The 26,388-nt window shown below is 44.3% G+C and overlaps 1 protein-coding gene across 2 annotated transcripts in view; it reads right to left on the bottom strand.

Annotated features, from left to right (window-relative positions):
* Nucleotides 1-26,388, bottom strand: part of LOC133146277 (kelch-like protein 29) — a 93,295-nt gene that overhangs the window by 11,986 nt on the left and 54,921 nt on the right. For both annotated transcript variants that reach the window (XM_061269778.1, XM_061269779.1), the window contains 6 exons: nt 25,387-25,869; nt 14,338-14,476; nt 10,470-10,666; nt 9,136-9,248; nt 8,496-8,642; nt 1,854-2,052 (listed from right to left, as the gene is read on the bottom strand). In XM_061269778.1, the coding sequence (XP_061125762.1) occupies nt 1,854-2,052; nt 8,496-8,642; nt 9,136-9,248; nt 10,470-10,666; nt 14,338-14,476; nt 25,387-25,869 (1,278 nt within the window). The remainder of the gene's footprint in view (nt 1-1,853; nt 2,053-8,495; nt 8,643-9,135; nt 9,249-10,469; nt 10,667-14,337; nt 14,477-25,386; nt 25,870-26,388) is intronic.

Below are 26,388 nucleotides of genomic sequence, written 5' to 3'. Positions count from 1 at the left end.
CTTTTCAATTATTTTCTGTTACGCCCCCCCCTAGCAAGAAGAAAACTATTCGCGACCCCCCTCCCCACCGTGACTATCCTAACTTGTCCTGTAAGTCATAAAATGTTGCACTGTCGCAAACGTCACAGAAGTAACAATGAGAGCGCCACTGCCCCCTGCTGTGAAAATGCGCAATTACACTTTATTCTAGTACTGCCAAAAAAAAAGCCTGTTCCCCAGGGTCACACGCGCCCCCCCAGGTATAGCACCGTTTGGAAGCACTTTGGATTCCAAAGAAAAGATGACTCAACGAGTCAACGGACAAGACACGTGCAGTTTGTAAATCCTGCCATGCGGTGATCAAATATTCAAGGAGCACAAATCTCGCCGCACATTTAAAGAAAAAACACGACATCAAAGTTCAGTGTTAAAATAAGCACTTTGTATACTACAATACTCTTGTAATTTCCTAAATAAAGAGTTTGCAGTACCTTGTTGATTTTGCGTATAGGATATCGTTCTATATTTTTTATTAAAAAAAATAAATATCGATCGTAGAGCACTATATCGCGATATATCGTGAATGAATCGCAGCAGGCTTTAAGATATCGGCAAATATCGTATCGTAGTTCTTTATATCGATATTATATCGTATCGTGACAAAACCCGCGATTTACACCCCTACTATTCATTAGCATATTACACGTGTATACACACACACACACACACACACACACACACACACACACACACACACACACACACACACACGCACACACAATCACACACGCACGCACACACACGCACGCACACACTGAGTCCACAAATTGACTTGCTCAGCAAGAAGTGCTTCACGGATGGCAGTTTTCTTTTCTTTTTACGCTTGACAGTCTTATCAACAGAGCTCAGGTGGCGCTCCATCTGCTTACGCGCCTTTTTAAGCGCGCACACACACACACACACACACACACACACACTAAGACCACACACTTCTATCAAACAAACACACACACACTCAAGCAAAAATATTCAAGGACAAAAACATCTGCCCTTTTCACCAACTTTCACTTTGGAGCATTCCAATTTTGTTTCCCGTTTTGCTAACTCGAATCAAGCGCTGCACATGTTCAGCAACATATCAATGCTAAATACAATCCTGCAGTGTAAAATGGCCGCAATGTTTCGTTTCCAAGCAGTAGAATGATAACATTTCAGCAAAGTGCTTCGGTGTTGTTAGAACAGCTTCAATTTGGACTCTTGCAAGATTTCAAACGTTTCCTTTTTTTTTTTTTTTTACAATTTAAGGATACAAAGAATTTTTTTAAAAAATTTTAATCGAATCCTAATAGCACAAATAAGGTTGACAATAATAATAATAATAATAAAGCTGAGCGGCGGTATTACTTTTGCTCTCCCCGTCCTTCTAAGTACTCCACATCTGTTGACCTTCAGTATAGTGAATTGCTTTGAAGCATGTTTTGCTCAACGCAAGGTTAAGTGGCCCTGCCTGTTTTTTTCTTCTTCTGTGTACACGGCGTGCGGTGGAAAATCTCAGGATGTCCCAGATGGACGTCAATTACACTAAGTATCCTTCATTAGGTTTTGCAAAATGACATCAGAGCGGGCACTCTTGCTTCCACTTACAAAGACGCTTTACGCTCATAACTGACTTAATGCAACACACACACGCTACACAAAATGACCCATTACCTTACCGGTGGGCCAAAATCAATACAAGGCGAAGTCTACTCATGGCGACATGACCTCTGTGTCACCTTGATGCCACGCAAGAGGAAAAGTGCACGCGATGCTGTGTCGTGTTGTTGCTCGCTCGCTCGAGTTGTGCTGCGGGTGGCGACGTAGGTGTGCGTTACCTGCAGAGAGCCTCGGTCTGGTGCGCGGCGTCTGCATCTCCTGGCGCGCGTGTGGCAGCATGTGGTACCGCTTGGCCTCGTTGACCAGGTCACGGCACGCCTCCGAAGACTTGATCAGCTCCTCGTTGTCCACCACGTTGAGCAGGTAGGACGGGTGGATGAAGGGAAGTCGCACTGACGCCAGCAGATCGGACAGGTGCTGGAAGGAAAAAACGATATATAAATCAACAAATAGGTAGTGGTGCAGTTGCTAAGGCAACCTCATCTACAGCTGCAGAATGTGCAGCCGCACGGATCCCCGTGGGAGGCTCGGCCAGCACGACAGCAAAAGCTGTAAACAAGCCGTCGCCGAGTGTCACAGCGGCAAACCCAGACTGAGCGGGATGACCTCGGCCAGCTCGGCGCTACGTGGTCCAGCTGGACAGGGGGCGAAAAACAAGAGACTCCCTGACAGACGAAAGAAGTCGATAATAAGCCGAGTATCTCGCCTCACACACCTGAGTTGAACTTTGCGCTCTAACAAGTCGAGTTGTAAAATTATTTTAGATTTCGAAGCGAACATTTTAAGGTACGAGTTTTGATGACTCCACTCTAAGATGCTAACTCGAGCATGAAAATTTCGCACTCTAAGGTGACAAAAATGGAGCATTTTTTTTAATGGGACGGTTCTGTCGTTAACAAAATAATTTGTCAGCCAATGACAGAGCAGCAACATGCTGTCACCACAAAATTTAAACGCACCCTCATTTTATGTTTACTCTCATCTGCCGTGATACGGCAACACATAAGCAAAGCTCGACTAGCAGAGTGTTTAGAGTAGAGAGGCGGACATCTGCTGATGACATTTCCTCTCAGCGAGCCCCGCAGATGGAACTGTCGGATAGCGTCACCCACGGGGGAGCGCGCCGTCTGCCAAAACAGTTTATCAAACAAGCCGCGCGGGTAAACATGGGCGGGACCTGGCAGGTTTAAGACGCGCTACTTCCTGCGCTCGGCGGCCTGACCTTCAATTAAAGCTTTTTGGGTTCGGCCTGCCGCTGCCTTACAAGGGGAGGAAACACCCGGGTCAATTTGGGTTTTGCCTGTGAGGCCATTTTCAGTTAAGAGATGCAACAGACAGCCGAGAGGGAAAAGTACATTACATAAGTTAGCGACTGAGAGCTGTCAAAAAAAAAAAAAAGCAATTGGCCTCAGTGAAGCTCGAAGTGCGACTTTTTGCCGTGAGACATCCGAACACCTACGACCTTGAGGATAAAAAAAATAATAAAAATACTGTATGAACTCAAGCTGCTCGACGGGTGCTGAAGAGAATGATTTCGCCAGACAATCGCTGCTCTCAGTCGAGAGAGGGAAAAGAGCAAAGGCCTCGGAGGCTTCACAGCTCTCGAGCAGCAAAGGCTTTGTGTTGGCACTTGGACAAACCCAAGAGGTTAACAATTTACCATCTGAGCTTACTTCAATAATAAAAAAAAATCAATCACTGTAACTGATCACAATTTTATTTTCAGTTTTTATCTTGGGCTGGAACTCCAATGAAAGGTTTGGCATTTTTTTGCTCTAGTTTTTTTTTTTTTTTAAGCAACTTGAAAAATTGGATTACTGTAATCCTAGATCAAATTAGAACCGTCACAATGTGACCCGAAAACAGGACGACTCCATCAACTGATGCAAAGAGGAGGTTACCACGGCAACCGCTGCTGGGATTTCCAAAAAGCAACTGTCAGTGACAAGCTCTCAATACAGTGCTCAACTTGACCTGCTTTTTTTTCCCCTCTCCCTTCTTCATTCAACTGAATTTTCTGGGGAACAGTAGCAAAAAAAATGGTCATGTGATGGAAAAAAATAGATTTCTACAAGAATAAAACCATTTTGCAACTATTACGATTCGTAAATGGTGACGCAGCAGGGTTACGTGATTAATAAAGTCCATTTCACAATGCATTGTGAAACACGTGCACTTTCCTCTCCCTGAGCTCAGTAGCAAACTCTCTCTCTCTCGCTCCTTCTCTCTCGACACCACCACTCCACAATTGTCCTCCTACGCTCACAATGGAACCGAGATGCGCGCTTGCAGCAGATTCTCAAGGTGTCAGTTTCCATGTTTAAAAAAAGAGGAACCAACAACTACAGAAAGTATTGCGAAGTAGATGAGTGAATTTTCCTCCCTACAAACAGCAAGGGGCAGCGTAGGGCCGCGGCTATACAACCAAGTTGCGATAAATACCATAATCAATTTGCAGTATGGAAAATAATTTGCTATGGCCTCCATTGTGTGATGTCAGACAACCGCACCTGGCAGAAGTCGTTAGACATCGATTTGGCGGTTCCCCGCTGGGGGCTCTGAAATTCGTCATTTTACTCAAAAGCGGCACAAGCAGAGTCGAGTACAAATGATAGGTTAGAGCTCAGTGTGCTGAGTACACATAACGACCTCTGCGTTCTCAAAGGGGGGGAGGGGTGGTTACATCTCCGAGGGACATCGCTCATGACATTCCCATCGGTGAATCATGTTTGACAATTGAGAGTGAGCGCGGGGAGCGACAGACTCCATTTCTCTCCATCCTTGCCGGGCTCGGCGGCCATATCGCTTTCTTTCTCTCGCTCGCTCGCAAGTAAATGCGAGCGTCGTCCTGACAGACGAATTGCGAGAGATTTCACCTCCGTCTTCCCTGACCTGACACAAGGCTTTAGAAAATGACGACTTCAGGGGGAAAAAAGGCTATTTTTAGGCCGACTCAATACTGTCAACAAAGAATCGCTCTAATTGTTATCATTTATGGCATGTCGGATTTTTTCGAGAGAACTAGCAAAGTCTTCACAACAAAGAAGGGAACAATTTTCCAATATTATCAACAAAGGTAGGCTGCAGTTTTAACAGTTTCTCTTGGTCATTTATTATGACAAGCGGTGTGCCTGACATATGGAAGCTCTCCGCGGGAGGTCCGAGCTCATGTGCGGCAGCTATTTTTAGGCTTTTTTTCTTCAATTCAAGGATGAGAAGACCATATGTGTGAACAACGTGACTCGCAACATGCAAGCCTCCCTCGCTAATGGGCTCACATAAGCACTCAAAACACAAAAACAATCCAGAGAGATGCCTGGTAGAATTATTCCTTTTCACCCAAGTGAGCACAAAACAACAAACATGACGACATACTCCTCCTACATGTTGGCAGTGAGAGCCATATGCTGCTTCACCCAGTCTAAATCAAAATACATGACAGCAGCCTGCTTCAGTCAGAATTTCCAATAAAGCCAAACGACTCAAGCAAATGACACACACAGGGTCATGTCATGTGCTTGAGTTTGAAAAATAGACCCCCCCCCCACTACACATGAATAATAACTCGCGTGTAAAAGAGCGCGCAGCCTCACAAACAAACCCATTCAACTGCAATGAGCACCGGCACGCGTTAGGCGGGACCAAAATACGCTCGCGCTTGGCCGCAAATGGTGTTTTTCGCCGTCTGCGTGACTATGAGTGCGACTGCGTGTCAGTTGGGGAGGATGTGAACGAGAAGGCGAATGAGGGGGTTTGGTTGATGGTGAGTGGAAGAACAGACGGGGGAAGGAGGTGGGGAGCATGTCGCCCTGAGCCACGACTGACAGGTGCAACGCGTTTCAGCATGGCTTCATCGGGAGAAAAGGAACACGTTCAGCTGCAAGAGTTCTCGTTGCACACGGAAAGACAAGTCTCTGTTTGCCCAAAATATTAGGTACACCTGAAGATAATGCTCGGATTGTAGTAGCATAGTATTAGCTTCCTGGCAAATATGCACAGTAGGAGGTTGAAGCCAGCGTAAGCGAGCGCGGCTTTGACCTGTAAAGTTGCCACGGTCCAGCGGGCGCGTCCATCTGGCTGCACACATCAGGACTGAGCACGCTCTGGGACCACACAGATGTCCGTGGAGGTCCACAGTTCACTGGCCTGCATCCAATCCCCTGACCCATCCTCCCCCACCCCTGATTTGAAAACATCGGGCAACACGAATATTTTGACAATGGCGGCTTTTACACGATATGCTCGCATTGACCCAATTCTGTTTGATTACATTTTGTATTGTATCCCAAACTCACTCAGTTGATAGATTTAGAAGTTTGAAAAAAAATCTGGGTCACCAATAGACATTCAATTGTGTCAAGGACAAGTGCATAAAGTTGATCATTTTAGTTTGACACAGCCATTAAAAAAAAAAGAAAAAAAAAATAGCCACTTATGCCAGTTTCATTTAGCAACAAAAAAATGGGAATCTATTATGAGTGAACCCACAAAAAAATCGCGAGGACCCCATACCTTAACGCTACTATTATCAAGACGGACAAAGGTGAGGGTGTTAAAACCTTGATGATCAAAACAGCGTAATATTTGATTTGGATCAACATATGCTCGAGAATTGAAACGCTTTGCCACCAGCGGTGAAAGCAGGAACCTCGTCCTCACTTCCACCCGGCAGTCCTTTGTATCGCCGCCGCACTCGTTCAATTACCGAAGGCCAGTCTGCCAAAAGGCTGAATGGGACCTCCATTAGGCATCACGTCGACATTTCATTTCATAGCGGAGACTATCTGGTCAGGTGACAAAAGAGGCTGATTAATTGTCTCTTTGGAAAGTGGCCAGCGACTGTAACATGGCTAAAAAGGTGATTTAGAAAAAGAAAAAAAAAAAGCCGGCCCAGCCATTAGCGGGAATAACAACAGCACGGCACGACCTTTAACGTTCTCGGGCCCAATGAACACAGTTAAAGGTATTACTTCATGTGCTTACGTGGGACTCCCATAATAAGCTAATGTCATTTTCTTCGTCTTTTTTTCCCCCCTCACGTTTTTTGGAATGTCAGAACAAATGATGGCAAAATGAATATCAGAGGACAAAAGTGCTTTGAGGTGATGTGAGCCCACGCGTGCATAGTTAAACGGCTTTGCCATCGTCTAAAACGACAAATATGACCCCATTTTACCTGCAACGTCAATTTTAATTTAGCCATTGTCTTTTGAGTTCCAAAGCACAAAAGACTCACCCACGCACCATTAAGTGGGGTTAATTGTATTTTTTTTTTCTTCATGCGGCGAGAAACTTTCCCCCTACAGAGAATGAGAGCCAAATTGCGAGTTAGTGGAGAACTCTGTATTTAAAAGACAGTTTTACACTTTTTATATAAATTTTGGTATGGTCGTGTGAGGACCCCGCTAAAATCCGTACAATTTCCCCGGACTACACACTCTAATGTTCTCTTCAGTCTCCGAGCAATGTCCATGCCTCGTTTCCTGCCGCAAGCTGACAGGCTAGCGGAAAGAGAATATTGCATATTATTTACCCACCCCGTTCAATATGCCACTTTTCCCCAATATAGCCCGCGGCTTAACACGCAAAAAAACGGGGGCGTGCTGAGATGAATGCAAAATTGCACGCGCGCACATAATGACGAGCTGACAGCTTAAAAGTCGCGCGGCGACATTGTGCCCTGACATGTCATAAAAAGTTGTCACAGGTTCCACAGGAGTGATTTTCCCCCTCGGGATGAAGCGTCGGTGGATGTGGACCATGAATGCGGCGCGACGGGAGAAGAATGCACAGGAGGCGTTTTTCGGTTCCCGCCCGAGGAGGTCAGGGCACAAGATTCGAAGTTGCCCCTTGCTACGCTTGGATTGTTCCTCACCATCTTTCTAATCTTCTGTACCGTCTTCTTCTTAGCTCAAACGCAAGGTGACCCGGGGTCTCACGTCTCAGGAATATGTGAATGGCTTGTTCAGACAAGCGGAAAAATGACCCCCTCCCCCACCCCCCGCAAGTCCACTTCTGCGGAACAGCTCTGCTCTCCATTAGAGGGCAAGATTGCTGGACCGAACGGCGTGGAGTTTTTGGACATGCAGCGGACATCACTCGGTCAATGTTACAGCCTCCTCAACAACAGTCTTTCCGTGATGTTGAAATTAGAAACTCCATGAAAGTCATTTTCCCTTATTTAGAGTTCAGGTGAACGAGTTACTTAGGTGACGACATCGTCTTTCCATAAAACGTCTAGACGCCTCGCATCAGAGCATCGCAAGTGCTTTGCTAGTACCCTAAGTACGCTTGACGAAGACGCGATAGGAAGGTAGATCAAAGGCGCGACGCTTAACGCAGAATGAGGAATAAGGATGTAAGCGCCGACAGGGGTGCATTGATTTTGGACGTCTGAGCCGGAGGAAGCGGGCCGGCGCTCGCCGAGAATGGATGACTCTTCCAATGACGGATGGGCGGCAATTCATCTGCTAATCTCGCTTCCATTTTCAAACAGCCCGTAAAAATCAGCGGCTTTGCGTTTGCGGTCTTGGCCGTCGGAATCAATCAAATTCTCATGACCCGAGGTTTCAACGGTGCGCAGATATCCTTGGATGCTTCGTTTGCTTTCGGATGATGACACCGCGACCTTGAGGCTTTATCGATTGGGCGCATTGTGCCAATTTTGCTGCCGATATCAATCTTGAGGATGTATCGTGTGATTGTGATGAACTGAATCGCCTGACAGCTCGCCGACAAACAAACAAAAAACAACGGCGGCTGTGTTTGTCTACCCTTTGCTTGTCTCATGAGGAACCAAGACAACTTTGAGAGGGCAAAACATTTTGAGAATTGGGACGGTTATATTTATCTTCCCTTACCTGAACTCTGGAGCCCGAGTCCCGTTTTATCCACTTGATGACCGTCTCGTATACCAGCTCCTCCGCTTTGGTGTTGAGGCTGTCGTTGGACAGGTAGGCCACAAGGTCCTCCTTGGACACGCTCAGGATCTCCTCCTGTCCCGCCACCTGATCATCAAATACATCCAATAGTAAGTGGACATTTTCTGAATCTGCAAGCTGACTTTTTGATTTGCTACTTATTGCATCCCTTCCTCGCAAGCTTTCCAGTCAACATAAAATGATACACCACCAGACCGACGGAACATTTTCGGAGTCATATAGCATTTTTTTCAAACTGCTCGTTCTGACTGGCTGGATTTTTCAATAAATATCCAACACATTATAAATAACCAAAGGAGTATATCAAGCTTCCCACTTCCACAGGATAACTGATGTTCAGGCATAAAGAGAGCCTCCATTTTACATGACCAAGCAGACAAATGGGGAGGTAAAAAAATTAATCAACAGACAATTTTAAATCACTGACTTACATAAATGGCGCCAAGTAGCGTGGCTCAAAATGTCTGCACATGGCACACAACATTAGTTGTGGGCCGTGTCGAGGATGTCGAGTTCGTCCTTGCATCAAATATACAAGAAAATTCTGTGTCTGTCTTACCTCAGGGAAGTTCTGCAGTGCAAAGGCTTTGGCCATGTTGTGTAGCTCTGTGCAAGCCATGGCCTCGGCCATGGCCAGGACTCCCAAGCAGTTTGCCGCCGTCAGCTGTTTCTCTGCGAAAAGAAAAGATTTGGAATTTCAAAGTGCATTTGCTTAAAGCATTGGAGCTGAAAGCCACAAATGTTACTATTTCACGCTTATGACTCCAAACAAAACAAAGCCCGACAGAAAAAAAAACAGGTCATTGACTAAATGGTGAAGCCCAAGCGGAAGACCGAGAAGAAGAAGAAGGTCAAGTCAGAAGACCCATGAGGGAAGAACACAGACAGATTGATTCGGTCGATAGAGAGATGGTGGACGTCGAAGATGATGTCGAGGGATTGTGTCACAGCTTATCAGCTTTCTAGCTACCCCGACACGTCTAATAACTCCAAACGCCTCCCGGGACAAACAAACAGGGCAAGAATCGATCACGGGGAGTAGGATTAGGGATTAGCCGGCGGCACGTTCGAGGTAGATCTTGAAATGACCAGCAGGGGGAGATCTGACGAACCCCTCAGATATTTGACAAGAGCTTGCTTTTGACCCGAGCAATCAAAATATAACGAGCAGAACTTTAGCAATCAACATGCAATCAGATGGACTGATGAACTGGCTCCATAAAAGCGGCTGATTAAATAATTGCCCTGGAGAGGGACCCATGCCGGGCCTTTATTTTTTTTGTTTTTATCTGAGCCCCAAAACAAATAGCGGTCAACAGAGGCAAAGCCAAAACACACCAGGGGTGAGAGTGATAGTGGACCATCAACTGTTTCCCTGCAAGTATCGGAGTTCTTTGAATTGACGTCAAAGAAAGTAGGTCGACGTGACTCTCCTAACATTTGACATGCTCATTCTCCTCTCTCAAGGACAAACATTCGTACGCGAACACGCCGCCCCTGCCTCCCCGAGCCGCTCTAATGTGCTAAAATGTCATGAATCTTGTCGAGGCTGAATGAATTGACGTCTCAGAGGAAATGAAGTCTACAAATGGCTTCCATGTTTGCTTTTTCTTTTTTTCTGTGTTGTGTGGCCCAAATCGAGAAAAACAAATCAATAGGCGCTGTTTCTGCTGTTTTCTTTTCTCCGCTCGCGCGCCTCTGACCTTTTTGCCGACATGCGCTTCTCTTCCGTTTGCTATACCCCAAACAACTCATGAGATGGAATGCAAATACTGGCATTTCAGGCTATGTTTTTATTTTTTTTTAAATGACTGTCCCCCCCCCAAACAAAGACTTTGCCAAACTTTTTGGGTGACCTTCGAGACAAAAGTATTGAGACGTGCCGTGACCCACCTAGGAAGGAGACGCAAACTTTGCAGAAAGTGTTGAACTGGAACTTGTTGGCGGCTTCCAACAGCGTCTTGGCGTTGGCCGAATCGATGACCAGAGAGCCAGTGTAGACAAACTCCAGCAGCTGCTCCAGAACGTCAGCGCCGATGTTGCTCATGCTCAACTTCAGCATCTCACCGTTGCGCGTCTCCCCTGACGACCTGGTCCGAGCATTGGCGCCACAGAGAAAAAGAGAGAAGTCGGCTTTGAGAGGGCTTGCTGCTTTGGGTCGAAGGAAGATTGTGAGACAAAGGGAGAGAATTTGGGGAGTTGTATTTATCTGAATTTGCAAAAGATGACCTATGTATAAACGATTTGATGATACCTCCCCCAAGGCTGTGAGGCATAAGAAGCAGAGTAAGTGCTACTCGGGCCGGGCTCGAATGACGGCAATTTGTCCGCGGGGGAGGTATTAGGGCGCTAAGTAACACCTCACCACCCATGTTTAATGTCCCTTGTGAAACAATAATCCACTCAAGGGCAAAATAAATAGAACGCCCCTTCCGACCCGCAACCACTTTAACTCCCATCCCCGCGGCCATGGACATATGAAAAGTGGCCGGTATTAAGATGGATGGAAGCCCTTTCCGCGCGTCAATCAAGATTTGGCTTTTTTTTTTTTTCTTGCTGCTGGAGCCACTTTGCTGAATTAGAAAACGTACACAATGGACGCCGCATTCTGGAAATCTGGCAAATTGCCGAGCATTAACGAGGAGGCAGCTGGATACGTCGCCTCCCAATGACTTCAATTTCATTTTATTTCGTAACACACAAACGAACTTGAAAAATACTGAGATGCATGAACTAAAAGTGCACAATCAGTATTACGGGGGGCGGGGGGGGGATCAATATTATTATTTTAATTAATTTATTTATTTGGCTCACGGGTCACTTCGTTGCCCACTCACTGCTACATTTTAACGGGACATAAAACAAACAGGACGAGACAACAGAATGGTCGGACGAGGGAGGGATGGTTAAAAGAAAAAAGAAAGAGGGAGAAAGGGGTAAGGCAGAAGGGAGACGGTTCTTCCACAGGGAGCCAGCAGCCATCCTTAACAGGGAGGGTTTTGTGTTGTTCCATGACTTTTCAATAAGAGATGAGCCCAACCAAGCATCCCACCCCCTCGAACAAAAAAAGCCCACCACCATCACACCTGCAATTATATCCTGTAGTGTATGAACTCAAAGACATTAGTCATCATTTGAAACGCAGTCAGGGAGGGGGGAGGTGAGGACATCCAAAAATAAATAAAAAAATGATGACATTTAATTGTCTCCGCATGGCTGCAAAAACCCAGTTTTAATTTTTTTTTTTTTTTTTTAATGTTTCTTTTTGGTCTTTTTTTAATATGTTTTGTCCTCCTGTAAAGCAAAAAGCCACATAGCGTTATTGACCTTTATCCCGCTCAAAGGCCTGCCTGCAGGGGGGGAGCGGAGGGGGGTGGGCAGGTGAGAAGAAAGAAAGGGGAGGGTCAAAATGATGGAAGGAGGATGGATCTAAGAGCTATAAATACAAAAAAAATATAGCAGCAACCCAGTCAATTAGTGCAACGGGAAGTGGCTCGAGTGCTCGCGGAAAAACGTTAGGGAGCATCTGAAAAAAGGAGCATCTGATTGCACTCGTGTGAAAAATGGAGGTGGGAGGACGGCGAGTGTGGAAATGTCGAGATGAGCTACATTGGGATGGTAGAATCTGTTTGTGGGGAAAAAAAAAAATGCTACACTTTTCTGAGAGGGGGTGGAGAATGAAGGCCAAACACAGAAAACACACATTTGGCGCACACAACTTCACCAAAATTCTGGCCGCTTCTGTTCGGTATTCTTGATTGGAATTTGGGAGCAATCATACAAAATTATCTTTAATATGAAACTGCAATCCACATAAAAAAGCAAGGACATGTCTCGCTATTGGGATCAACTAAGACAAAGACTACACATAAATGTGAGAGGAATTGGACAAAGTCCCGTCCTTCCCGCGGGGTGAGTCGAGCGGCGGGTTTTGCACGGCTAGAGAGGACGAACGTGTCAGACCGGCTCAGAGGTGTTGGCGCCGCGTGGTTGTGGCGATGCAGAAACTGCGGACGGATGCCATAAATTAAATGCCAAGTGAGCACGCTTATTGGAAAATGCTGATGGGTGAAATGGAATTGCAGGTTACGATCAGTCAGACTGCTGTTCGGGAAAGGGGGGGGGGGGCATGAATGCTCGGGTGGTATTCTTTGCCTAAATGTAAAAATAAATAAAATATACAAAAAATGAAATATTACAAAACAAATCTGAACATTTTTAAATTTTGCCATGTAGAGGGTCTTAGGTAAAAAAAAAAAAAAATTAAAGAATTGTGAACTCCGAGTTAGAACGCAACAAAAGTGGAAGCTGTTCCATGAACTTCATTAGGTATAACAAGTACTTGAACAAATGTGGTTTTCTCAGGGCGGCGGTAAAATGAGCCAAATGTCTCTTTTAAGCCAACTAGCACTAAAAGCGACGAGTTATGAAAGTACCCCTACAATCAATTAAGCAATTCAGGAGCCTTATTAAACTGTCAAGCTCAGGTGTCTTTCGAGGGTTTCGCAACTTCACGCATTCCAGGTACGCGGGAGACACAGAGTGATTGACACGAGCACGGTCAGGGACCCTCGCAAGGGCTACCTGCTCTCGCCAAGGTCAAAGGCAGACTCTCGAATTGGCGTGTCAGTGCCGCATGCTCTCGTCTGCTTCTCCATCGCCTGTCTGAATTTGAAATGTACAGCGCAACCTCCGAGCTTGGCAATGACGAGAGATGCTGGGCTCCTAACAGCTAGAAAAACCGCAATCAATTTGGACCAAATGTTTTATTCTTTCCCATGAATTAATGTAATTTTTAACCAGAAATTCTACATTCAATTTGAAAAATGTGTCTAAGAAAATCTATAATCATAAATTGAAACTCAAAATAAAATCTATATAAATATATAAATAAATATATAAAAATATATAAATAAAATTAAAAAAAATTGTTCATAAGTTCCGGTGTCCCTAATTCAAGATTCGAGAATCAAGAGTTTTTATTCGCCATGTTTGAGCGTGCCAAATAAGGAATCTGACTTCGGTAAATTACAGCCTCTGTTCAACATTTAGGTGACTAACAATACTCAGGACATGTGAAAAATGGCAAATATTCTCAAATATCCCCAGATCTTAAACTTAATTAAGCTAGCACAGGCAACGTGGCAATGTTGTCGACGGCGGGCGGCTATTAAGCAGCGCATTTATGAGCTCAGCGTGGCCGCGGGGCGAACGAGGTTAACCCCACCCCCCTAAGGCGCTCTCTCTTTTTGCCTCCATCTTGACATTTACACAAACAGGCAACGTAAAGACGGTGAGCAGCGGAACCACTTGGGCTCCCGAGGAAGTGTTAGTCAAGCTGAAAACACCTGCAAGGATTTCAAGCTAGGACATTATGAAATTTCTAATGAGCGACATGATCCGAGTTGGCTGACTGTTGCACACACGGCAGCCAAACCAAAAGCAAAGCAATCGCGTTAAAAATGGTGTGGTGATTGTAAGAGATGACCAGTTGTTGACCTTTAACTCCAGATTCAGATACATTCATTTGAGTGTGGGAGTGAGGGGGAGAGAAGGAAGGAATGGCTGCTGGCCCTGCGCTAGAACCGAAAAAAAAATGTCATCACGCACCTGCAAGAAAGATGGAAAGAGAGAACAGAAAGAGAAAGAAGGGCGAGGGGGGTAGAGCTAAGTGGGGTTAGGAAAGAGACACAAATGTGCCCTACAAAAGAGAACAGGTGGGATCAAGGAGAAGTAGGAGTGCTGTCAGGAAAAGGCAAACCTTTTGACCAGGTCCTTGAAATACAAGCTGCAGGAAGCTAGAACATTTTGGTGGACGTCAAACTCTTTGCCTTCAACAATTATTTTCAGGTCTGTAAACTCTTTCGCTCGCCGCTGCTGGTTGAGCTCCTTCAACATCTCTGCGGGGGAAGAAAAAAAGAAGAAGGGGGAAAAAAATAGGAGAAGAAAAACAAACAGTGACATTTTAGGTTGAGAAGTTGCTTTGTTTGATTTTCAGGACAGACATGAAGCATCGACAGCGTGACACAGAGAAGAAACATTGAACAAAATCAAGTCGTATTGTCGTTAGTTAGCTCCCCTGTTTAGAACGCTTTTGATTAAACTACAGGTGTCATTCCTCATAAAAAAAAAAAATTGAAATAAATAAATAAACAAAACCTGCATAGAATTAGCTCCCCTGTTTATGATGCTAAAAAATTTAAAAAAAACAAAAAAAACATGAATTGTATGAAAAATGTCTGATTCTCAAAAATGGAATATTTTTCATATTAACCCCCAAATATGCGTGACTAATTACAATGTGCGACTTTTCTTCGGAATCTGAAAGAAGATCTTTTCCATTCATGTGACAGGCTGTAAATAGATTGTCCTACTTAGCGCAAAGTTGACTTTCCACCGCCGCTATCTGCTTATCCCCAAACATAATCATCTTGACGACAACCGGATTGGGAAAGAGTCGCGCTCGCAAATTCGATGCAAATTCGGTACGGTAGCGACTCGTCGGACCAACTGCGGCGCCAGGTCGGAGGCGCTTGTTTTTCTGGTGTCTTAATGAGGCGCCGTGAGGGGATGCTGAGAGGGAAAGTCAGCGGGAGGTGGGGGTGAAGTGTGTGGGGGGGGGGGGGGGGCGAGAAGTCATGCTTTGGAATCCAGAAGGCCACTTTGAGAACATTCACAAGCCATAACATGGGATGCGATGATTATGGACACTTTTCCTGTGCCGTTAAAGCTTTTGATTGCCGGTGCCGGCTGTGCGGGACGCTACGTTCCACAATAGGAACATTTGGTAAATGGTGGAATTTGAAATGCATGGAGGGCCATCCTGCCAACCTACAGTACTCTGAAAACCGCAGAGGGGGGGGGGCACTTCAACAGAAGGACTGATATGTGTTTTCAAAATAAAATAACTGATTTAACACTGGTATAAGTAGACCCTATGATCTCAATCAATCAAAATCAGTACCGGACCGAATGTTTTATATGTTATGTTATGTTCATAATGTTTCAAATACATGGACCGTTCTGGAAATCTCCCGACCGCATCTCCCCACCCTGAAACACAAAAGCATTCCACCCCAGCTCATCCTGTCAGGGGGCCAGGTCTTCCCGACAGTGAATAGTTTGGACTCTCCTGCAAAAGCGATATGGCTCTCGCCTCCAATCAGCCATGCCGCATAGCACCCCCTTCATACCGTGAATGGGCCCCCATGACAAGGCGGAGCGGGGGTCCGGGGAGCAGACAAAAGGCCGACTGCCTCGGAGTTGTCAGGACACACCTGAATGCCTGATAGAGGAGTTGATGGTGAGAGGATTTGCCCAAGAACAACCCGTGAAACTACAAATGGCGTACCCCATTCTTCGGTGCGGGGAGACGCTGAAGCTACGTCTCAATACGAGGGGAATGCCCAGAGGGACGTCAAGTGGAGTAACAAAGACCTACGCTAGCTCTCGCCGTTGGGTCGTCGGGCGGACGGGTTCACAACAGGAGCGGGCCTTTCCAGATTGGCTGCTTCTCGGCCTAGTAACGCCGTTATGCCCAATCGGGGTACTCGGGGAGGCCAACCAATCGGTGGGTACCAACGCTTCGCCAATATCAAATAAATGACGCGCCAAGGCATGATAGGTTGCCCAGGGAGCCTACGCCATTGGTTGCCGATCTTGAAGCCATTTTGGTGTTCCATTTCGGTTTGACAAGAGCGAGGGTGTTTCCGCCATTTTGTCGTCAAGGCAAAGCTTTCGGTGGGCTTCGTCATCACATTGTGGCGTTAATATTACTTTAGGATGAGTAACTTGCCAAAAGAAGACTCAAATGTTCATTACTGAACTGTATATTTTGGCATTCATGTCCAATACATTACAAAAATAAATTAGGTATTCTTTGATAATTTAATCAGACATTTTTTTGCCAGAATGTTTGCAACATGTCTATAAAAATGATTTTCATATTTTTAGTTTGAATGTGTTTTATCCCATCTATCAAAACCAGTACATTTTCATTTGGCATTGATTTTCCCAAATTGTGCAACATTTTTATTTTTTTTTAGTTTGAATATACTTAATGAATGTCTAATGAATGTCCAATTAATTACAAAAATTCCATTTTTAATGATTTATCAATTAAAGGGTTTTTACAAAATGTTTTTTTGATATTAAAAAAAAACTCTGAAAGAACAAATGTGCTTATACTGACCCTTTTGTTCTCTTTTAAAGATTTAATAGTAAAACGCTGCTCGCTTAATTGCCCAGAAAACAAACCAGCACTACAAGATGATCAATAATTCAATAATTCAAAACTCAACTATAATGTTTTCATTCAGAGCGTAAAGAGACAGGAGCATATTTTATGACGTACATTAAAATTTAAATGAAATCAATGTATTAAAGTATTTATGCTGCATCTTGTTTTTGAAGCCAGAAACATCAAGACTATTGAGAAGTTTTTCATAACAAAACTGCATTTTAATTCATAAATTAAATCAATTTGACTTTAAAAATTTTATCGTTAAAAGAAAAACACAAATGAGTCATAGTACATTTCGAAAATAATTACAAGGTACAATCTCTTGACTCATTTTATCTGTTCAAATGTAATTGCAAATACATGTATTTCTTGTAATTTAGAATATCATATTCTTTTTGTCAATTTAAATATTTTTAGTTTTTACAAAAATACAAGGTTTGGTTTTCGAATGCTAAATTGCAACTAATTTGGGGGTCATTGTGAACAACTAAACCAAAAGCCTTTTGGTTCCTCAAAATAACAATTAAAAAAAAAAAAAGAAAATTTCTCATTCGGCCTGCTAATTATAGAATTATTATTATTGTACAATTACAGATCCCATGTGAGCGCTTGAGATTTTTTACAGCGCTATGTCATTTTTCTACATTTATTAAATATTTTTATCTAAATATATTTTTTTATTAAATAAAAATATGGATTTTACTCTATAATTTTACATGTAATCAAATATGGGTGCTTGTCAGTCGATCCAATTTTGACCTAATATTTTCCAACTGATCAAACAAAATGCAATAAATTAAATTAGACATGTTTTTAGCTGTAATACTAAAGAATTATAAGGAACATTTTTCACAGGCCATTTTCATGTCTTAGACTTAAAATCGCAAATAATCAAAGGCTTGCAAATGTTTTTGGGAGGATCAAAGCTGGCGTCTTTGTGCCATCGTGAGGCCACGTGACAAAGTCAGATGGCGTCCAATGGCGTCAAAACATTCCAATCAACCGGCATTCATTCCACAGGAAATCCGCTCGCATCGTCAACAGCTCTTCAGTCTCGCCGCCTGGGAGAATAGTCCATGATAACGCAGCTCGCTTTAAGTCTTTTTACATCCTCCTTCCTGCTTAAGAGTGCCGAGTTAAGAAGCCGCTCGCCAAGGACCGACCATTAGGGGGGAAGGAAGGTTTCAAGGACGCCATAGGGGATCGTTGAAGGGAACCTGGACTTGGACCCTGAAGGTCCAGAGGTCAGGCTGCACTCTGAGAATCTGAGGACAAGCTCAAGGGGAACGAAAGTGTGTCAAGGACCCCAAGTGGGCGGGGTGTGGCTTCAATGTCAGGGCGAGGGGGGGTTTTCGAGAAGACATTATCATAAAAAGAAAAAGTCCACTAATTAGAAAGTCGGCGGCTACAGTTTGAGTCATTTTAGGTATTTTTAAAACTTCATAATAATAATAAATAAATAAATAAATAAATAAATAAATAAATGCAAAGACATCCTAGCTAGACTTTGATTTTGGCATGGTACCTCATGAGAAAAAAAAAATCTGTTTTTCTCTATTCTGTCTCTCTAAATGTGACTTTTACCAGCATGATAAAACATTGCTAGAATATTCTAATAAAGCGTCAGCCAATTATGTTTGACAAGTCGAAAATTGAGTCCCTTCGCAATCAAATACAGAGCGACAGACAACACAACAATACGAGCGCCACAGGAATAACTCTAGTCGGCAAAAACTGGGACATTGGTGTCGGTACCCCGACCCCTGAATAATTCAAGCTGAGAGAAAAAGGGGTGACTACAACAAAGCAACAAACCTGTCTATTATACACAACAAAAGTCCTTTTTCATTAGGTACACTTACTGGATATAGATTTATAACGGTTGCTGTACTTTGGAGTTCCTAATAATCAGAACAAAAACATATATATATCAGAAGTCACGTCTCTTTTCCACTCTAAATACCCCAATCAGGTCTTTATGAGTGACAATATATCTATATATCTATATTTAGTTTAATTCCATCTAGGGAGTGTTGAATAAAAATATATCCACTGTAATTACTTGATCAATTTAAAACAGTGGTTTTTCTTTTCTTTTTTCTGGCTGTGCATCACAGGAGCAACGCTGAACATTAGGACAATGTCAACACGGCCGCATGAATAATTAAAAGCGAGCAGAGCCCTGCAACTAAAGTCGCAATGTTCATTTTCTGCTCCAATTCAGTATTTATGAATAACACTTAGTAGCAACTATTTGTGACGACTAAAGAGATCCAAGAACAAAATTCTCAATCGAGATCCAACATCAAAGTATTGATGGAACAAATTTTTGATTGTGCTTACAGTTTGTGCACCACATCATGCAAATAATTTCGTTACCTTAAAACTCATTTGATGATACCTAATGGGACATAAAACTGCATTTCCTTGGTTGTTCTGGCATCAACTATCTTAAAAATGCTATAACACCTTTGCACAGCCCCCACACGCCAAGCTTTTGCAGCACCGAAATAAATACTTCCACGAGGGAATATGCAGAATAATGACATCCACTTCGTGTGCGCTTCGAGCCAACGGCACCTCATCAGAAATGTGCAAAGATTTATTTTCCAGCACTGCTCAAGCAATGTGTGACGTTCCTAGACATTAACACGTCACCTTCACACTCTTTAAAAATAAATAAATAAATAAACATACTATGGAAAGACTATTGACAGGTTCATTTCACCTTAAAGAAATCTCTCCCTATTCTTTTCCACCATTCTGCCCAAAATACAAAACAAAACAAAAAACACTTTCCAACATATTTTTTAAAGCTCCGAAATTGAAAAAAATAAATAAGAGTGTTCAAATTATGGCAAAGTATCCAGAGTGGATTTGATTTTTTTTTTCACTTTAGTAAAAAATGTTAACTGAAAAGCAAACTTGTTGCGATGTTAAGGAGTAAATTTTGTTTGTGCATCGTCAGCGGTCAACTTGAAGAAACGACATTGACGGTGCTGATTGATTTGGCCCTGTCAGCCTAACTTTTTTTTTTTTTTTTAGAGCCGACTTCATAAAAACGTCACCACTTTGAACTCCGCCACTGAAATAGTAACTTAATGTAATTGAATTAAAAGTGGAAGAGGACAAGCGCTGCACTTTGTTTTAATGAAAGTGCCTGACACTCAGGCAATTACAACATTAGCTGTCAAAGTATTACCTACTACCCACAAAAACAATCACCACAATGATTATACTCATAATAATCAACGAGTCAATTATTAACTAAGCTTTATTACGTAAAACTATGAGCAACTGGTTAATTATTTTCTTATGAATTACTTTTTTTAATTAATTAATTAATTAATTAATTAATGTATTTATTACCGCCCCCGACACCTTGTAAAAAATAAAAAAAAGTGCAAGCATGGCGTAACCTTCAGCATCTTTTACCATTCACACTTGCATTACGTTTACGACTCGCCGCGTTTCTCATCACCTCCTCGGCATGTAGTAGACAAAGATAATAACATTTTCATGTCAGCTGAGCCCTTTAAGCATAAATGTCACCGTGTCCGTGCCGCATGTTTACTGGACAACGTCCTAAAAGTCAAAGCGGCTCAAGCGGGAGAAGGTTAGCGGTGGGGGCCATGGAACGCTTGCCTTTGATCCTATTGGAACTTGTTAAAAAAAAAAAAGAAAAAAAATCTTTCATTTTTTTCTGACCATGTTTAAGCATTTCAGCTGTGACCTTCAAATTTTTTTTTTTGTTTTTGCTCAGGAGCCCTGAACAGACAACATTTAAATGCCAATAACACTCTGAACTGGTTATGGAATGCCTCATTGCTCGCCCCCGTAAAAAAAAAATAAAACATGTACATATTGAAAAACAAGTGCAACAAAAAAAATCAATAAACTAGCATCACTTATCCATACCATAAATACTAACTGTATCAATTTTTTTTCTTGCAGTATGGAATGACTACATTAGCAACAAATATTGCCATTGTGATATATTGCTATCTGTGACGATACACCACCGACAAATACCATCATTGTGATGAATCATTTCGTCATGTATATTATCCATACGGCGGCGTGAAATATAGACACAATGTAACATATCGTCATCTGGGTCTCGGAGAACGGCCGCGACAAATAGTCAATAGCGCAGTGATTCGGCATCATTCGATAGCTTCGCGCGAGCTTCGCCTCACACGGGATTTCGGTCGGGCGAGCGCAAGATGTCTCGATTGCAGACGGAAGCGGCGATCATCCGTCTAGGTCGCAGACAAACTATCAATCTTCCCCGCGCTCGACCTTGTTGCTAACTCCCAGGAATAATAAGACGGGACGGGGGATTGTCTCCTCTCGTCATTAGTATTTATTAGATGTCCCGCGTGCGTTATCAAAGCTGTTTAAAAGTTTTCTTGGCAGAAGTTTGACACAAACATGGCTGACACTGTTGAAATGTTTCTGCGCCCCACCTCCCCGCTGCTCGTAGGCCTTCTCATTAGAGCGGAACAGCCGTTGCACCGAAGACGGACGGCGGCTTTCTGGCAGCATCTGCCGTGTTTGCCAGTCACAACTCCAGTCTTGCTTACGAGTTCATTTGTCCCGGTTCTATTTTAAACAATTATTCAAAAGCTGAATGGCGAAAACTAGTAAGTTTATTTTCGGCTATCTGGTAAAACAAATCAGAGGCGGTGAAAATATGAGGTTGTATCAAGTTTTATAGCCACATGACTTGAATCACATTTCTTGTAAATGTCTCCTTGTATCTGTTTGTGCGGCGGAAATCAACTTTATTTGATGGGCTTTCATGGCGCCCATAAAGTTTTTCCATTAAGTTTTCCGGGGGACCAATAAGCGCCGGCGCTCCCTGGAGGCAAATGGACTCCAGCTGTTTCTACATCTTTCTTGTTGCTTGTTTTACAATTTCCGCTCGCAGTTTGCTAACTAAATATATTGCAGGCTATTAATGGCGCACTTGAGAAAATGGAGACATTTCTTCCCATCACCTTTTTGGGGTGCTCAACATTCCCGAAAGCTCATCAAACTTGGCAAAGATAAAAAGACTAAATTCAAGCGCAACCAAGCACTGAGCTTTTTTTTTTTTTTTTTGGATGAACAAAAGAGGATGTGATCCCGCGACGCGAACAAAAGGAGTGACTTGCCGCAAAGAGGGCAGGTGAGGGGTGGGCAAGGGGCACTCCCGATTATGCATGTAGAACATGATCTGTCCGGGCCTCAGGTTCGGCCGGTGACGTTCACGAGCTTTATCTGCGAGATCCGGGTGATTAATGGAGCCGTCGTTGAATTGTGCATGGGAAGAAGTGGGGAAGGCATGATCAATCTTAATGAGCTATCCAGCGTCCGTGCATTAACCGCGGGCAGATATAATGCACCGAGGCTCCTGGCGGGGGCTCCTCGCCTTTAAAATACGATAACGAGGGAGAGCGAGTGCGGACGGAAGGCGGCTTTTCAACCGCCGCCATATTCCCAATAGCCCCATGCCCCCTCTCCTTTGCAGCTTCAAGATGTAAAGGAAACTCTTGGACGGAAGCCATGCTGATCCCAGCGAAAAAAACACAGACCACTACTGACTAGGGAGGGGCATAAAAACCAGTTAAGTTCACTCCTGGCAACTAAACATTGAGCCATATAAAATCATGAAAGGTAAATTATTTACATTTACATGTATCGTTATTTATTAGAGTAAATTGTAACTACAGGGAGTTAAAGAACTGACTTGACAAGGCAATGACGCTTCAGAATTGGAAGGCCGGCCATGGCTGTCTCCAAAACGGGTTGGAGGCGGCAATCTTAAATAACAAACATGGTCGTTAAGCATTGCTCCGCTATGCTATACTTTTTCTTGTTTCGCTTTAATGACCGACTTCAAGATAACTGCAAAGGTACCAAAACAATTTGTCACCTGGTCACCGTGCCAGCTAAAGTTTTTTTGTTTTTTTCCCCCCCGGGCACTGCCAAACGGGAAACAAAGCGAGGAGAAAAGGGGGGCCAGGTTTAATGAAGGGCGCTGTGATTAATGGGCTTGGCGTGGCTTATTGCAAAACTGTTTGCGAGGATTCACTGGAAGCGAAGCTCCTGCTGTCCTCATTGCCGTCTAAAATTTAAATGATGAGTGATGCGGCGCGAATAACAGCTGAGGCTGGTTTATTTTTATTTGTCTAATTTTAGATTTATCGCCCACCATTTTGAAATGCACTTGAACGATATCGCCTTTCTCTAAGACATTATATTTCTCTGATGTCATACATAACATACAGTATTATGTCACCAGTGTAAATCCAGCTGACTTTCTGCTCGACGTTAAAGAGCCACATTTTCACGGCAAACCACTGCCTTGATCTTAACTCGGCGGGGCATCTTAATTGCGTTCACGACGGCCGCTCGTCGCTTCCCCCGATAAGGTCTGATTTGAGCTGACTGGAAGATGAACTCCCCGGGCAGGCGAGGAGGCTGCGTGTCACGCCGTGTCATCGCGTGGGCCCGGTGGCTCCTTGAGTGCATTTATGCATGTGATCGTCGCCGCCGTTTGTGTGGGCGCAAAAGGCTAGTAAAGACTGCCGAGGTGGAAGCGAGCGTCAAGTGTCAGATAAAAGGCTGGCTTTTCAAACAGAATGCGTGTCAAAACAAAATCAAGACAGGCTGGCAACCACTGACAACGCGTATTAATGCTCAATAACCGATATGTTTTCTGTCTCTTTAATGTAAATGTAGCGCAGATATAACCGTAACGCTAACGCAACAAAGGCTAATGCCCCACCCCGCCCCTTCGCCTCGATGCATTCAAATCAATCCCATCGTCCGTGCTGAGCTCGACACTCGCATCCCGTGGCTGATATTCATCAGGACACGAGCATCGATCTACCGAGCTGTTCAATATACTCGAGTTGCCTCTCCCGGCCTGCACTCTTTACAAGGCCTTTAATCAACAATGTCAGTCACCTCCGCTGACGGCAGAGTTTGTCCGAGTCAGCCGCACCGGGGTATTTGAGTAGCGATAAAAAACAAAATGTAAACGTTAAAGATGAAGGGAGGGGCGCACGGTGTTGACAGGCTGTTATTACCAGGAGTGCCTGCTGTGAGCGGCGAAATAAGGTGAGCAAAATTATAGAGCAGCGACAAACGTTTCAGCAGGAGAGCAAGTTAAAAGTGCACACAAAGCAGACGATACGCTGCACTTTCCTTTTCGCCGACGTTATTCCATCAACCGGATCTAATACTCGCCCTTCTAAATAGCTATTCAAATCATTTTGTATTTGTCAATGGCATTTCAGAGAATCAACATGTATTTTATGACCCTGTATGCTCAATGACAACCCAAGACTGAATTGTTGAGAGCGGTATCGGCAAGCGCGCATCGGCACACGTGTGCACAAAGAAGAAAATGCGCTCGTCGAAGCGGAGCAAAGACAAATTGCTGCCTTGGAAGCAAAAGCCGCATTCAAAAGACGAGGCGCAATTTCTGCCACTGTCCTCTTTGCAGGCTGTCATCTGATAAAATATCGGACCGACCCACACTTCGCGGCTTGTGTGTGGATTAAGAGCGCCGGCGTCAGCATCTCCAAGATCAAGCGCCCTTTTGCCATCTTGTCTCTTTACAACATTGACTTATCGATGGCCTGCCGGCGTTGGAGGTTCGCTGGCGTGTTTACATTTCAGCATATGGCTTAATTGATTGAAAATGTGATAAATTGCAATAACCGACGCCGACGATCCCTCGGGCTGGAATCACAATGTCGTTCTGCGCCGCCGCGAACGCTAACATTCGGTGCCTCTTCGTGGGAGGTCAACGCAGGTGCGCACGTATAGACTTAATGGATCATGACAGCCGATTCAATACGCCGGAGGTCGCAAAAATTCTCATTCTATCGAGACTGGGGCGAGCTGACAATCCTGTCTAATTATCCGTTTGCAATTCTACCTACAGTCTCATTTCAATGTGGCGCGGGGAGGCCGCAAAATAATTGCTTTTCTGCAATCTACGAGTTCATTTGCCTTTGTTTTATTGATCGCAATGAGTCGGAGATGTGGCGAGGGGGGGTCGGGAGTGCGTGTGGGGGTGAAAACAATCTAAACCTAAATGAAAAGCTTCATTTAATGTGAAAATTGTACCGGGAATTGCGAACATCTGTTTCTGACGTGTCCCTGCGTCGTAAACTCCAAGGTTAAAACGAGACGGCAAATTCAGCTCGAGGGCTGTGAATCAACTTTGCAAACGACACCTGCGAGGCGGGCACTGATCCGATTCGGACAAAAAAATTTTTTTTGCTCTATCAGTGAAGGCGCTTTAGTTGAGTCTGAGGTTAATAACCATCTCGCGAGCTCCAATTGTGAAGCTAACTAACAGGCGGAAGCTAACCCACTTTCCCTAACCCAAAGCTACCCTGTAAACCAAACACTTGATTTGTTAGCATGGCTGGCATTCCACCACAGTCACTGAGTTTTGCCTAGGCAGATGCGAGCAGAACAAATAAAAATTGCTCATTGAAGTGAAATTGAAAGCCCAATGAAAAGACGTGAGCGCGATCCCCCTGCCCGCCCCTCCTTGCTTACCTTTGGGATGTCCCGGATCGCTGAACTCGTACTTCCCCATCCCGACCGTCCGCAGCATTTGCAGCCCGTTGGGACCCTCCTGATTGTCGGCGGCGGCCGGCGATGCGTTAGCGGCGGCCGGGGCGTGGCTGGCAGCCCCCTGTCCGTTGGTGAGCTGAATGAGGCCTGGGTGGTGGGCGCTCAAGTGGCCGTTGGCTATCATGCCGTGAGGGCCGGGGTGCACTACGTGGTTGGTCGGAGCTGTGGCGTAGGGAGGCTGGCCGGGCATGCTCAGCACCATAGCGGGCGGCTGCGGGGTGGACTGTGGCGTCAGCTGAAAGTGGGCCGTCATGAGGGAGTGCTGATGATGGGGCGGCGGCACAGACGTCACCCCGATGATGGGCGACTGCGCCGTCACGCTGTGGTTGTAAGAGGGCGGGTGGGGGAGGGCGTACGTGTGGGGCAAGAGGCTGGGCTGGCTGACCGGCGCCGCCCAGGAGGGACCTGCGAGACAAAAACAACCACCAATCCAGTACACATTTGATAAAGATTCCCCATGTAAAAACGTTGTGGCAAATATATCCAGTAATATTACTGACGAGGTCCGCCATGTTTTTTTTTTCCAGTATATTGCTCATATTTGCAATATAGTGTGTTATTACTCGGCTACTTTGAATCTAATTCTGTATAGTGATTATTTTTTCTCCTGATTTTCTAATGCATTCACATCCAATCGTCCGGCTGCTGCACTACTGGGGCTGTATATGAAGATTTTTTTTTTTCCCTTATAACGCAACCTCCCTTATGTTTAATTAACCCGAGTGTAAGATCAACATCATCACAAGAGTTTAGCAAAGAGTAAACGCATAGCTTGTGCTTTTTATGCCACTGTGGACTGTGTGTTTATCCGCACACTCTGAGCCAATCATATCCTACCCGAGGCGCTCAGTGAGCAGGGTGTGCCGGGAAGACGCAACCATATTGGACCTAAATGATGCCTCCTCGCCACCTTCTAAAAATAAC

This window comes from Syngnathus typhle, linkage group LG22, assembly GCF_033458585.1.
Source record: "Syngnathus typhle isolate RoL2023-S1 ecotype Sweden linkage group LG22, RoL_Styp_1.0, whole genome shotgun sequence".
Lineage (NCBI taxonomy): Eukaryota > Metazoa > Chordata > Actinopteri > Syngnathiformes > Syngnathidae > Syngnathus > Syngnathus typhle.
This window is presented reverse-complemented; position numbering and strand designations above follow the sequence as displayed.